At 33.8% G+C, this 16,232-nt stretch overlaps 1 protein-coding gene across 7 annotated transcripts in view; it reads left to right on the forward strand.

Annotated features, from left to right (window-relative positions):
- Positions 1 to 15,237, forward strand: part of FRY (FRY microtubule binding protein) — a 179,952-nt gene extending 164,715 nt beyond the window's left edge. For 5 of the 7 annotated variants that reach the window (XM_060686269.2, XM_060686272.2, XM_060686267.2 and 2 more), the window contains 6 exons: positions 239 to 337; positions 852 to 935; positions 6,918 to 6,935; positions 9,160 to 9,270; positions 11,704 to 11,906; positions 12,805 to 15,237. In XM_060686269.2, the coding sequence (XP_060542252.2) occupies positions 239 to 337; positions 852 to 935; positions 6,918 to 6,935; positions 9,160 to 9,270; positions 11,704 to 11,906; positions 12,805 to 13,063 (774 nt within the window). In that variant the 3' untranslated portion in view covers positions 13,064 to 15,237. The remainder of the gene's footprint in view (positions 1 to 238; positions 338 to 851; positions 936 to 6,917; positions 6,936 to 9,159; positions 9,271 to 11,703; positions 11,907 to 12,804) is intronic. The other 2 variants (XM_034411106.3, XM_034411124.3) reach the window with 1 other exon arrangement.
- Positions 15,238 to 16,232: the final 995 nt, after the last annotated feature.

Here is a 16,232-nt window from a genome sequence, read left to right on the forward strand (position 1 = left end):
GATGACTGAGAATCATCAGCTAGACCAGAGAGTTTCTCTGCAACATCTGATCTCACATGAATGACAAAGCCATTATGCATGACCATTCTAGAGTTTAATTCTTATAGGATTGTCCCTACTGATTTGTCCCTACAATCTTATAGGATTGTCCCTACTGATTTTCATTACTCAATGAGAGCAATTTTTACCAATCTTTGAAAGAAACAATGTTCACTGAAGCATCTTTATTTTTTTCCAGCTTCTCTCTTGTGGGCTTCTAGAGAAATTAAAGTTTAGTGTCTTAGAACTACAAGAATACTTGGATACATATAATAACAGAAAAGAAGCGACACTTTCTGTAAGCATGATCGTTATGTTTTGTCTTATGTTGATTTTGTCTTACTTTTAAGTATAAAATCTGGAAGGAGATTAGTTCATCAGTAAACTATTTTTTGGAGAACATAGAGCTAGTTAACCCTGATGTATATTCATTACTCTCAGAATATACTGTATGTTAAAGATTTTAATTTTAAAAACTTAAACATTTTAGGAAGTAAACAAGATTTTAGGGATTGGAGTTGTCATAATGTGATTAAATTTGACTTAAGTTACAATGTAGTATCTACATTGTACATTGTATCTACATTTTCATTCAAGAATTTGATATTCAGCACAGTAATGCATCCTTTCTTAGATTTATTCCAGAAAATATTTAGAAATTCAGTAAAATGTATATTATCTCAAAAGTATGATTTTTGAAAAATTGAAAGTTTATGTGTTCTGTGCTAATGCCTATATAAATATGTGTGGGTGTGTATGTGTATGTATGTATGTACACACATATATACATATATATTGTTTTTTATAAACAGTGGCTGGCAAACTGCAAGGCAACTTTTTCAGGGGGTTCAAGAGATGGGGTTATCACTTGTCAGCCAGGAGATTCAGAAGAAAAGGTAATAAAAATTCTGGTTATATGGTGATGTTTCTGGAGGAAGATTTTGTGTGCCTTGTGTTGCTTTCAATTTCAGTCTAATACCATAGCAACTATGAAACTTAATATAAGCAGATTCTGAATTATTCTCATACATGCTGAAGAGAAGTTTATACTCCCATGTTTGTTTGAACATTGAAAAATCCCTTCTTCCTTCAAATCCCCATCAGTAAGTCAATGTGTACTTGACCTAGTGTACATGTACATACCTAAAAATCATGGAGATTTATTAATTTAATTGCTTCTGGCTGCCCATCTCAATCAAATGCCATTAATGGAAAAAGAAACAGGCATTTCTATGGAGATTCTCAGTCATCCACGTCATGGTTGTCCCAAAGGTGCTTTTTCAAGAGGCAACAGGACTTTCTGGTTTTTCTTTGAAGACATTTCGCTTCTCATCTTGGAGAAGCGAAACGTCTTCAAAGAAAAACCAGAAAGTCCAGTTGCCTCTTGAAAAAGCACCTTTGGGACAAGCAGGCATTTCCTTTTCTAGGATTGCCAGCTTCTCTCTGGGGAGAATGCCTCTGATGAGTCTGTGCAAGGATTGGAAGGGAATCTGCAAATGGGCCAGCCTCATCCGCCAGAAGGAGGTTGTCTTCCAACGGCCATCCTCCAGCTGCTTCAAACGCTTTTTCAGGTTGTTCATGTACATATACAGTACAGAGATTAGCAACAAAAGGTCTATGCCTGCTCCTGCACTCAGAGGTGACACAGGAAAGCCCATTCAACAGATATAGCTGCTCAACTTCAATGTCTTTGCAAACAACCCCTTGAATATTTTGCACATCATTACTATCTAATCAGAAAGTCAATATGTATTAGTGATAGAGTTGTGTCACACTTTGGACCAGAAGGCAAAAGAGGGATTTGAAGTGAATGTAGTAGCATTAGTCCATTAGTCCTTAAAGCAGGAGCAAGAAAATTCCTTTTCCAGGATCATTCATTTACTGCAAAAGCATCTTTTTGCCTTCAACTCAAAAGCACTCTTTGAAAAAGCATGAAAGGGATTCCCCCAGTAATCTAGAACCTTGGTTTACATTCTCTTTGGGAAAGAGATTTGTGTAAGTACATATATATTATGTTTCAGGGCTTATAGGCCAGTCTGTCAATTCTGCACACAGTTTAATCCCCTAGCTGGTATTAAAATCATACTATTAGTTTGAAAATAACCACATAAACTTAAAAAGAAATGTTCAGATCATTTAAGTACCATACCATAAAAATAGGGAGTACTACTTTGATCATGGCTGCTGACTTATCATATAAGTAGATGTGAATAATAAAGGATTTCATCATTCCTGTCATACCTAGTGTACAAAGATCCTGTCCAACCTTGTGATTCTTTGACTTGTTCTGCTTGGAATAGGACATAACATCGTCTTCTCTTCTGGCCTATAAATATGTTCCTGTTTAAGAAGCTCAAGGAATAAATCAGCATTGAAGACATATTGTAATGTTAATGGACTGTTAATTCTAATGTCTTGGTGTGAATCCAGTGCTGATTAATACACTGGCCATACCATGTTCAGAGTCAAGGGCTGAACAATATATTCTGCATTTATGTATTTCTTTACAATGTGTGGAAAGCAAATCAGTACTTATGGCCTATTGCACTCCTGGTCAACAACGAACAGTTTCTTTGCAAAAGGCTTGGAAATGAATTTCACTTCAGCTTCTTTGAAACAATAGAATCAGGAAGAATTATGAATGAAAGCTGTCAGGGTTCCAAGTAACACCCCCAATGAAAGAAAACGCCGAGGCTTGAGTTTCCTCAAATTCCCATTTTATTAGAGATGGCATATTGGCACATTTGGGAAAACCCGAATCTGAGAGCTTCCAGGTTTTCTCCACCCAAAGGAAAGTTCAAGTCCCTGCCCAACACCCACATGTCCATCACATGGTCCAATCCAAGCACCATTGCAACTGGAGATGCCTCCCAGTTCCAGTTGTCCAGGTGCAGGGCAAGATGTCCTTGACTTTCTGAGAAAGGAATGTTATTATCACTCTATATTGCTCTGGCTTCACACAATCCCCCCTCCCAGTTTCACACAGTAGTAAATGTGGCAGGCCTGAAAATCCAACGAAAAAGATGGTCTGACAAAAGCAGTATATCTGCCATAACTGAAAAAAAATAGCTTATTCCCAGGATCTGGAGATTGCAGATAATATTACAAATAACAACATGTAGTTTGAATGGATTTTTTTCCCTGTAAAGTTTTGAAGATTGTGAAAGCTTTTGCTTTCTGGATTTATTTGCATATTACTCTTTCAACTTCCCTTCTGTCATAATGTAACTGTGTTATTGGTTTAGTCAGTGCTAAAAATATTTGTTTTTAATTTCCCACATAATCAGTTTTCTCTCTTTGCACTGGGTCTCCTCCAAGTTTTTGGCCATATGCATAAAATAATAACAAGAGAAAGTAAACCTTTGTCCTTATTTTTGTATGTGGAATTAGAGAATGTTCAGCTTTAACTTTCCATCAGCATATCTATCTTTCTGGGATAATGAGGTTTGTAGTTTCCAATCCTTATAGGATTTAACCAGTGATAATTATTTTAGTGAAAAAGCATTTATTAATGATCTATTGGTTTGTCCTGGCATGCCATAAGCTTTATATAGCCTGGCAGTGACGAAGTACATTTGCCACAAATTAGGGGTTTTTCGAAACTAAGCAAATCTATCTAATGTAATTAAAACTGAATTTCTCCTGCCTTTTCCCATCCAAATGACAATATATTTTAATTCACAGACCAAAGCAACATTCCAGGGCCATATTTTGTGTTCCCTCTGGACACAAGATTACATTATTAAAATATGCTCATTCATTTACATTGACTAATTCAAAGATTATATGTTGCCTGATTACTCTTTTTATATTAGTTGAATTAAGTATTCAGAGGGTACCTCAAGTCATGCAGAAAGTTGAGATATTGGCTATAAGACAAACTCTGACAAAAATCTGTCAGATCTCATATCCCTTTCTATCTGACTTCATATTTAGATCATCAAACCGGACAGAACTAGTTAAATGGCATTTTACAGGAAAAACTTCTGTATGTATCAACTAAAGCAATAAATGCTTAAAACTGCAGTGTTTCCTATATTAAGTAAGTTAGGATTAATTCACCAATAACTGTCTGTAGTGGATTACAGCTAACAACTTCGTCTGATTCTTAGCTGTGCCTTTATATAATATTGTACAGCAAGGCAACTTTCAGTCAAATATGCAGCATTAGGACATTTCAGGATATTGCTGAGTAATTTAAAAATCAATGTTATTATTTTATTCATTTTCTCATGCTGTACAGCAAACAATATTGGTTTCATTCTGGCTAGGTAAACAGGGTGGCCATAAAGAAAAAGCTAAGTAAGAAAAAATATTGAAGGCATGAGATTTTACACAAATTTGTACAGGTAGTCCTTGACTTACAACCACAATTGAGCCCAAAAATTTCCATTGCTAAGCAAATAGTTGTTAATTGAGTTTTGACCCATTTTACAAACTATAGTTGTTAAGTGAATCACTGCAGTTGTTAAGTTGCATGGTCATTAAATGAATCTGGTTTTCCCATTGACTTTGCTTGTCAGAAGATGCAAAGGTGATCAGATGACCTCAGGACACTACAACCGCCCTAAATACATGTGAGTTGCCAAGCGTCTGAATTTTGATCACATGACCAAGGCATACTGAAACAGCTGTAATTGTGAAAAATGGTCATAAGTCACTTTTTTCAGTGCCATTGTAACTTCAAATGGCTGCTAAATTAATGGTTGTAAATCAAGGGTTACCCATATGTGGTGCAACTGGAGATACTGCTAAGACAAACCTTTTAAATGCCAAAAATTCATTGTTTTTATCCAATGAAGGATGTAGGCAGTGGTAGAATTATATATTTGTAATGCAACATATTTAAAAAATGGTGTACTAATGTCTAAGTCAGTGTTTCTCAACCTTGGTAGCTTGAAGATGGGTGGACTTCAACTCCCAGAATCCCCCAGCCAGCAGCGCTGGCTGGGGGATTCTGGGAGTTGAAGTCCACCCATCTTCAAGCTTCCAAGGTTGAGAAACACTGGTCTAAGTGAAAAATAACAGTTTTTGACTAGTTCTGGAGGTTCAACTGTCATCATAATTTAGTATAATATTAGTAAACATAACAGCTAGCTATTATAGTCATAATAATTAGGTAAGTTCATTGCCTTAGTCATACATGAAAAAGTGAGATAAAAGTCTAATAATAAAAATGACATTTTAATGTTATTTGTAATGTTTTTGTACTTCTGGGTATATAAACTCACACATTTTGGGATTTGTGTCCTATTGTCATAGTCAATATCATCAAAATATATCCAAATACTTCAGTTTTAGCTAGATTGCATAGGTGTAAATGCTGCATTTCTTAACATTACTTTCCATGGCAAATTAATTATGATTTTTTTCCCAAAAATGAAGTGAATATATAGCAAGAGAAAATCACTGAAGCAGGAGATCATTGGAAGAGCAATCATCTTTCATTTCCTTAGTTTCATTTCCTCAGAAATGTTTCCCTGGTAGGGCACTCTCTTTCTCCTTTTCTTACAGTGATAGAGCACCAGTCCTCTATGATGGTCAATATGGCTTTGGAGATTAGAGTCACTGATCTAGGAAAGATGGTTCCAGAGTAGATTGTTCCCACATACTGTATTCCTTATTGACAGCTGAACAGATGTTTGAGAAAGAGCTTTCTTGAAATAGGTGACTGGTGGTATTTTTATTAGGAAAAAGAAATATTATATAGGCTCATGATTCACAGAACCATAATCTTTCGTATTCGGGTTGGATATAACATGTTCTAGTGCAAATATAGATGGTTTTGTCAGCAGTTTGAATGCTATGGGCAATTTAATTTGTCAGCTATCCTAAGAAAATATTCCTATACATTATCTTATGCTATATTTTAAAGATATCAATACACTAAAAATGATAGCTTAATTTACAAATGGCTTTCAGAAATAGGTTAACTATAGTTAACATCTACAGTACATGAGGCTTTTTATCAGAATCAGCAACTACAAAATTGTACATAAACTTTAGAGATTCACAGAACCTTTTAAGCACAATACAGATGAGGTTGAGGTGGGGGCAGTATTTTTAAAAAATGAATCATATTATTTGTTTTTATTTTCTTTTTAGAAAGGTATGCTGCATATTCTGTCATTGCTCCAAACGGATTACAACATACAGAAAACCTATTTTAAAAAATCATAATCACCATCTTTTTTAAAAAAAAATTCTAAAAACACTAGGGAGCTTTAAATCTCCTCCTAAACTGTAATAAGTAGGTAGCAGAGCATGCTGTTAAAAATATGACAGTGAATATCCTGCAAATAACTTGGACCTGACCTTCTACTTAAAAAAAATGGGACAATCCTGCTTACCTTATATGTTTGCTTACCTCAACCCGCCTAAATATTGTTTGAAACCTGCATGATACTAAAAGAGCCTAATCAATTTGCATCCACAGCTTTTTAAAATTTCTTAAAATGGAAATTTTAAAATTATGAAAACATAGACTTCATAATTCCCACATTATGTTCTGTTTTTGTAACCTTTTCCTTCCAGTCTGTTGCATCTTGCTGGTGAAGATTTTGGAAATCACAAGCTAGTATATATTATTTGGCCAGTTCTAATACATACTATCTTATTATGGGATTTGATTTTTTTCTTTCAGATCACTCTGGTCTATAAGAGAATTGCAACTATTGATTTTACAATGATGATTAAGATTTCTGAGCCATGCATGTTGTGTACTTGATACATCCTGAATCACTTTAGCAACTCAAAATAAACTCTGCTAATTGTAGTAAGAGACTAGTAGGAATGGCTGTGCTTTTCCAGTTGCATGCATTACACTGACACTTTACTTTCTTTCCTTTCCTTTTTCCTGTGCCATGCTTGCTGTGTAGCAAATGGAATCTCTTGCAGTAAGTTAAACATTCTTTTCATATTCTTTGTCCATTAAAATATGGACTAATACACTGTTTTAACTCTTAGCATGTTTCTCCCTTTTCACTTTCTTATTTATTCAGTGTACAATCATTGTTATTAAATTATTTGTTTTTATTTTATTTTACTATACAGTTTCCCAAGTTCCTTGAATGGAGCTTTCTTTGTTTATAAATTCTGACCATGTAACATTTAACTCCAATTATTATATGAATTTTATTTGAAAGTATATTAGCCTTCTTTAATTATCAGGGCACTCAGTTGCTTCTCTTCTGAATAAATCAAACTAATAGAATACTTTATTAAAGAAATGACTTGTTTCCTGATCTCATCAGCCATCACTGCAGCAAACTAGCTACATTATTATTTCATATGAGACGGCTGTTATTTGTAGCCTTAATTGGTCATTTCTCTTGAGGACCAGATACCTAGTTATCAATTACAAATTCACTACATATATTCATTATGCAAGAAGGAGTTCAACTGCTTTTAAGTGGCTACTGTATAATGACTTACCTTGTAACAAACGATAATCTACAACCACATGGATTGATATGACATTAAGTAACTGACTTTCAGAATTTACAGTAGTCATTTGCAGTCACATACAAAAGTTATTGGGCAATAATTCTGAATCTGTAGTCTGCAGATAAATCTATTATTTTAACCATTAAGGTAGTATAAATTGTGAATGCTCCAACACTGGAAATTTTAAAGAAGATGTTGGATAACCATTTGTCTGAAGTGATGTAGGGTTTCCTGCCTGGGCAGAGGATTGGACTAGAAGACCTCCAAGGTCCCTTCCAACTCTGTTATTCTGTTCTATTCTAAGTGCTTCTTCGAGTGGACACCAAAATAAAATGGGGTCCAGATCATACAATAGCATCAAATTCTCACAAGAGTTTGGCTTTTTTACACCAAGTCCGTAAGATTTCAAGAGGGAATGTTAATAAAACAAAAACAGTAATAATTCTAATATAACATTACAGTTCCACAGTTTAATGTTTTTGGCTTATGTGGTGATCCTGAAGGCTTTCAATGAAAATAAAATCTTCTAGATAAATGAAAAGTTTAAAGAACAGCTGCTATAATTTTTAAAGTTAGGGAATCACCATGAACATAAATAAACCATGAAACAAATATAGTTTAGAGTAAATCTTTTAATTTTAATTTATCTGGCTCAATTTAAGCAAGAGTTCCCATAAAAATTATTTATCTATTCTCAATATCTGAGTCCATTATTTATTTATTTATTCAAAGGGTCAGTCATTCCATGAAATTACAATCCCAGAATCCATTGTGCCATTTCACAATGAGCCATGTGTTTTGCAATGAAATCAACTATGAGCTCTGCCACTAGGAAACTTAATATTGTAACAATTATAATATGTAACAATTATATCTAAACTATATTTTTTCATAATAATTTTTATAATAAACTAGTTTCATAACCCATGTTTTGAAATTCTGTTGTTTTAACAAAACATAGATAAGATTAGCCACAATATTTTGATAGAAGACAAAACAGTAAAATAAAATTAATAAAAATGGAAGAGAAGGCTTTGAAGTTTCTTCTCATGGTCATATAGGAGAAGAAAAGGGAGAATATAGAGGCATTAATCTGTTTCCTATCACAATAAATTACAGTTTACGATCCCAGAATGTAGTTTGATACTACTTGAAGTAAAAGCACAACTTGCTGGTTCTTACATTTCATGTCACAATTAATTTGTAAAAGTAATGCACATTGCATTGAGAGATAAAATAGATGACATGTTAAAGTCATTCTGGTAACGTTAGCTTAATAAAAAGAAATGATGTAAGAAGAGATTCTGCATCATAAAGTTTAATAAGACTCAGCATTTCAAGTCCTACAAGATAGATCATCATTATTAACTCCATATTGCTTGAGAGTAAGAAAGAATGGCTTGCAACTGTGTTCATGGCAGTGGAAAAAATTGTATCAGGGATAACTGATATAGAGGCTTATATTTTAGCAGCTCTGCTGTTCTAATTCATCATCAGCCTAAAGAAACATTAAACAAATGATGTAGAAATAGCATAAAATACTCATAATAGTTTCATATTGTTTTGTAACTCCTGAATCTTAGTTTCTGTTGCAAAGCACATTATGGAAAAATCCAAGCTGTCACCTTTTAATAGTAACTCTCTCTTCTACTATTGTTTTTTTTTTTTTTTTAGCAATTGGAACTGTGTCAGAGATTATATAAGCTGCACTTCCAGTTATTGTTACTTTTTCAGTCATACTGTAAACTCATCGGACAAGTGCATGAAGTTAGTACAATGCCAGAGGTATGTAGCAAGAAAAGAAAAGACGAGAAGCATCTTTTCCTGGAGTAATTGCTGTAGTCTTCTGATTAATGTTTATTTCTTTCACCAGATCAGGTGAATTTTAAGTGATCGGTAATGAACATTTAAATTTTGGTGGACAAGAATCATAATGGAAGGAATAATTATGAAAAGTGAATAGGAGTGGAATTAAGTACTCTTTTTTCCTCTGTCCACCCCCACCCCATCCCCAGTTTTTTAACTGTGTAATGCCTATACTAGAAGTTATCCCCACAATTCCTATTACAGAATCATGGGGAAACTCTGGTGCCAATCACACTCTTATATTTTTATTGGGCCCTGAACACATTGTGGTCTGAAGATTGTCTATTAAGCACTCTCTTTTAAAATTATAAATGTAGAAAACTTTAGAGCATTTGGTAGATTTTATGAAAATGTCTCATTTTAAGAAAACATTTCGATATTTTTACATATACATTTTGCTTCTCCTTTATACAGAGAGAGAGAGCTAAAGTTGGCATGTCATTCTCTACACTCCATTTTTTCCCACAGGAATGTTGAATAAAATATTGGCAAAAAGTGACTAATGTAATATCCGTCAGTTGAATTTCATGGCTGAGAAAAGACTTCCCTACCCTAATTTTAATACTGAAACTATAGTATTACAGTAAGCTGCATGTAGCATATAGTGGGCTACTCTTAAATAGGCTTGTGGAATGGTTTTTAAAAAGCATAGTTCATCTAAATGCTATATATTTATTCTTTAAGTTATAATCCAACACTAATCATGGAATTATGAAATGGTATTTCATGATAGAATAGTAGTATAATGTTCCTTGGAATTAGTATTCTTGCCCTATTTTTGTCCAAAATGAAGCAGAACCTAACCACCTAGAAGTATAAAATGTAACCTCCAGGTAAGAATTGCTGATGAGTTGCCTTGACTTCAAACATCAAGGAATTGATGTTTAAATTGAAATCAATACAACCTTTTAAATTTAATAGTACTGGTAGTATATCATTACAGCCATAAGCTTCAGTCTACAATAACGTATTGTTAATTATTGGCTTTCATGCAGTGTCCCACCTGATTCTAAAAAGAAGGGAAATAAGTTTGATGTCCTTTAACAACCTCATTTTATGAGATCTTTCAGATTTTTAAAAATTATTGATACAGTTTTCCCCACCTCAATTTATAGAGAGTAGGCTGAATAAAGGAGGTTAAAAATACAAGGATAACAATCAGTGGTGAAATCCAAATTTTTTTTACCACCAGTTCTGTGGGCGTGGCTTGATGGGCGTGGCAGGGGAAGGAGACTGCAAAATCCCTATTCCCTCCCCACTCCAGGGGAAGGATATTGCAAAATCTCCATTCCCATCCCACTCTGGGGCCAGCCAGAGGTGATATTTGCTGATTCTCCGAACTACTCAAAATTTCCGCTACTGGTTCTCTGAACTGCTCAAAATTTCCTCTACCGGTTCTCCAGAACCTGTCAGAATCTTCTGGATTTCACCCCTGGTAACAATACTGTGTTATCTGAGATTCATGATCCAGAAGTCATGGAGTTAAGCAGAATCCACCCCTTGAAACCACTCCCAAAAGTAGAAACAGAACCATTGAAAAAGAGTGCCTTTTACTTTGATTTTAGGTAGTCAGTTGAGAGGGATACCATGTTTAATGTGATTCACAACCCATTTATTCCAGTCTCACAAAATACAAACATGCAGTTGAAAAGCAGTGTGGTTTAGTGGTTAAGATGTTAGACTAGAATCAAGGAGCTGCAGGTTCTAATTCTTTCTCAGGCATGCAAACCAATTGGATAAGCTTGAGTTAGTCATTTTCTCACAGCCCCCAAACAATAACATAACACAGTGTAAGGGTCTGCAACAAATCAGCTGAAGAACAAAACCCTTGTCATGCATTGATCTTGAAAACTGGGCAAATATAACACAAAAGAAGTAGACTCTGTAGCCAACTGGACAGGCTAAAAAGAAATAATAAGATAGCATGAAGTAGTGTGGAAGATATAAATCTTATTTTAGAACAGTGGGGTTGAAATGTATGATTAAATGCTTAGAGCATTTTATTTTGGTTAAAAAATATTCTTAATAAATCCATAAAGTTGGGTTAATGTACAATGATTTGATTGAGTTTAATACAGTAAATAACATTTTATTTTAATTAATATCTGTTACATTTTTTAAAAAGCAAGAATCAGTTTATGATATTCTTTAACTTGTAAAACACCCTATATTCCTCCCCTGGTTTTAAAATCAGGACAAGATGTACCAAATATATTGTATATTCTTAAATTAATTTTCATATGGATATTGTTCCTCCTAATTTAAATAATTCATCTGTCCTTGAATTTTGCATCTTTTATATGAGAGAAAAATGTATGTTGGTGAAAATGATTATTTTTTTCCCTTTCACAGCTGCTAAATATGTCACGAGAACTGAGTGAGTTAAAGAAAAACCTTAAGGAAGCTAGTGCTGCCATTGCACTTGATCCATCGATTATAGAAAGTGATACCTCTGAACCCATGTTCACTTCTACAGAAATAGCTATTCAATTTATGCTAGAGTGTCTGAAAAACAATGAACTTGGAAAAGCTCTTCATCAAATAAGAGAATGCAGGTACATTGGAATAGATGACTAATGTATTGTATTTTCCTATTTTTTCTGAAGAGCAGCTATCAAATACTGTATGTTTTATGCGGTATAGAAATAAAATTATTCTTATTCTTATGTTTTTACTGAATAATACTGAATATTATTGCTGAATTTATATAGATAGATCCAGATTAAAGGGACTCATTTCAATCTAATAAATGAGAAATAATTAAACATTCATCAGGTATCTCTATACATTTTTTTAAAATGTTATATTTTTGGAACACAGTCTATTATCAGTTTCCCTTGCTTAGAGAAATGAAGGTTTGGTATTGAAATTTTTAAAAAACCTGTCTTGATCACAAATTAAGTTTTGTATGTTGAAAGAAACAAAGTTCTAGTATGTTATGCCAATTTAGTGAACATACTGGTTTTGTCCACTAAACTATCTATGGATTGTTTTCAAGCTTCTTTTGCATGGAATATATACATGAGATAGTACCAAAAGCAAAAAAACAAAAACAAAAAAACAACTGATCATATCTGTTTGCTTTGTCAGAAGCATTATCTTGTAAAACCCAATGGATTCAAACAAATAAAAAAGAGAACCTGCTTTATACAAAAAGCCAGGAGTTTTAAAGTTACTTTACTAGCTAATAATGAAGCTTCCTTCCCTTCCTTCAAAAGAGAAACAAACCTTGAAGAGGAATCTTCTTAAATGCATTGCAGTGCATATTGCAATTAATATCTTTGCACTTGAAGGTTTTTTCCCTTCATTTTGTGATATCCATAACACTGGGATGTTTTTTTTGTTGTTGTTTTTTATCTTTTTATATGTGTAGCCACAGAATTAAAGAAATGAGATTTCATTTGCATTAAACACCATTTTAGTAGCATATACTGTATTTTTGTTTCATTGCAGGAATTTATGGCCAAATGACATTTTTGGAAGCAGTTCGGATGATGAAGTCCAGACTCTACTGAATATTTACTTCCGGCACCAAACACTAGGGCAATCTGGCACTTATGCATTGGTAGGCTCTAACCAAAGCCTGACCGAAATCTGTACGAAGCTGATGGAGCTGAACACAGAAATCCGGGACATGATCCGGCGAGCTCAAAGCTACCGAGTGATCAATTCTTTTCTTCCAGATTCCAGTGTTTCTGGCACGAGTCTCTGACAAAAGTCTGGTGCCCCCTACCTCTTTCAGGCTGGGATTGCTTCCATGCTGGGATGAGATGGTTCAGTGCATTTTCAGCTTTAGAAAGAGTTGGTCAAGTCATACTCAATGTTGTTACTTTTACAATATTTTCCAAGAAAAGTTGGGCAGTGTTTTCAGAGTGCAGTCATAATATAAGGACAAAGGTAGCGTCAAATCCTTTGTTCTGAACTACACACCCAAATGACTTTCACAGGGCAACTGCAATTCACTACTGAAGAAGTGACTTCCTTACATACCAAAGACTACTACACTGAGCAAGACTTCCTTTCTAGAAAATAGTTTTAGATATCAAAAGTGCAATCTCTCCTTCACTTGAGGATTTTTTTTTTAGTTTTGTACATTTATTCCTTTGACCAAGTTATTAAAAACAGGCAGAATGAAGCTAGCAACAGGATATTGAAAGACTGTCACTGCGAAAGCTGAGAGCCTCTGCATATGAAAGTTGTTGTAAAGGACTACAAATGTGCACTGTATTTAAAAATGATTACTGTATCTTCTAAATAGAGAAAAAATAAGCTGCTATGAAGTACATTTGTTGATGTTGCTAGGCTACTGTCTTGGAAGGTACTAGATCCTATTTCAAGAGGTCTGTTATTAAGACCCAAGTACCTATGAATGGACGAAGATTTTTTTAAAAAAAGATTTTGGCTGCTTTTTACTAGAGAGTTGCTTTTATGTATATTTATATTAAGAATGCTGGCCTGGCATAAGTTGTCATTTTGTAGAAAAATATCACGTCTAATTTAAGTTCTTTTGAACTGGTACATGCATCTTTTAATTTTAATGTACATTTGGATTTTAACACTGAAATTATTGAGTACAGATCAGATTTACTTTCTATTTTCAAGTGGGGGGTTGCTTATTAGTAATATATGTTCCTGTTTTCTGGCAATATTTTTTTGCACTTACTGCTGTAAAGAGTTAAAATAAGTGCATGTAAGTTATTTGCACATTTGAGACACTTTTATTCCAACATTGTGTGTGTCGCTTATTCACCCTGTAAATACATTTAAAGGTTTTTGTGAATTTTCTTTTAATATTTTGATCATTACAGATCTCAAGTATAAAAGACTATATATGTGTATGTCTACATACATGCAAACATCTATATACATACACATTAGCGTGTAAATGTACTAAATTGTAATGAGTTTATGGTATAATATATATGGAAACAATTCTATAAGAATATTTTGAAATCAGGTTCTTTTATAGTTGGGCTTGAATCAACATGTAAATTAGTCCAACTTTTATGTGCTCACTATGCATCCAAACATTAACCTGCACAAATTGATATAAATTGAACAAAGTCCCTTAAATTTAATGTATTCTTGCTCAACCCGTTCTCTCTAGCTAAGCTTTGTCAATCTGGCGTCTTCCAGAGATGTTGGGACCACTAATACCAGAATTTCTAACTAGAGAATATACTGGAATTCTGGGACTTACAGTCCAAACAAGTGGGAAAGGAACCAGGCTGAAAGGGCTTCTGCGAATATATGAAAATCGATAGACTTCTCTGTTCTCCCTTCCTCAAAACACTAATTTGAGCATATTTAAGAGAAGCAAGTATTAGTTTGAATTGTAATGGAAAAATCAAGCTGTAAGAAATATATTATGTTATGCAAAATGTAAGTGTACTTATTCTGTAACACCACGATTGAGCAGATGGGCTCTAGAGGTGTGAACCTCCTCCTGTTGGATTGTGCCGCCTTTATTATAGAAGCCAATTTAAAATTTTGTTTCCTAAAAATGATTCAAACAGGGATTCAAAGAGTGTATCTCACATTCAGACTATAAAATCAACATGTCATTTGCTAGGTATATATCTTGGTTTCTTTTTCCCTATTGAGTTGGAAGAGAGACTAGCTTTATGCTTAGTGATTAAGGCCTACTACCATAATCATATGAATTTGAGGAGTATTAATGGGATATAAAGTTATTTTTATTGCTTATAATCTTGTGTGGCAAGTCCGTGTCAGCTAACCCTCATGAAAGCTAACATGAAGTGCCTCTTTCACTGTGTGACTCAAGTGCTGCCCCAGTCACTTAGTTACTATTCTCTTTAGAGGAATGCTTTGTAAGAGATTAACAGATGTTTCTGAGTGTTAGTAAACCTAATATAATTGAACGAATGAAGTTCATGTTTCTTCTTCATTGTGCTACTTACCAGCTCTTGTATAGCACAGGCTTAAATCATTTTCTGAAATGAAATATCAACCTACGCACATGTACATATCTCTACGAACTATCATAATCATGCTTAATTGAACTGTGTTTGCAACTTCAGAACATGTGTTGTTTTCAATATAATTTTGCTACTACTTTTATCATCCAAAAACCACTGAAAATAAGATGGAAGCTTCATTTAACCATCAATTTCCACATCTCCTTGCTAAAATCCAACAGAAATGGGGGCAAACTCATTACACGTGCAACTACTCAGGTTACTTTTTTTTTTATCAGTGTATGAAATAGATATGAAAATCTCAGTTGCTCATGAAGAGTGACCAAATCTTATCACATTCTTCCTGTTTTTACATTGGCTTGAAATTGCATATTTAATCTATAGTGCTATGAAACTCAGTATGCATCTCTTTTAATATAGGCCTAATCAGTCAATTTTGCAAGTTAGTTTTGAGAGTAATGTCCCTCCTAGGACAAAAGTGCTAACATGTTAATAGTTTAACATGTGCCACAAAATTCAAAGTAGCAGTACATCAGCAATCTGATGTTGTCTTATATTATTAATACCAAATACCGAAGTAAACTTAAATATTAATATGTTCAGGTATTTTTTCAACAAAACAGACAGGCCATCTGTTGATTCAGGAAGACTACTGTTACCCCTATCATATAAATCTATTACATATTCTATTTTCCTTCAGTGATTTAAGACTTACTTTCATGTGTCTTTATAGAATACCATAGTAGATATGAAAGTATACTGCTCAATCTTTATCAAACTTCAATATGTTCAATTATATTCAGAATCCTGATACTGTATCACTGTTTCTACAAAAAGATTGCAGGAATATAGTATTGTTTGCAAGATTTAATCTAGCATGTAATTTCCCTCTAAGCTTTCCACTTTTTTCTAGTTAAGCGTGTCAGCTCTCCCATCTCTTTT

This window comes from Pantherophis guttatus, chromosome 5 (genome assembly GCF_059756535.1).
Source record: "Pantherophis guttatus breed Tessera chromosome 5, ASM5975653v1, whole genome shotgun sequence".
NCBI lineage: Eukaryota > Metazoa > Chordata > Lepidosauria > Squamata > Colubridae > Pantherophis > Pantherophis guttatus.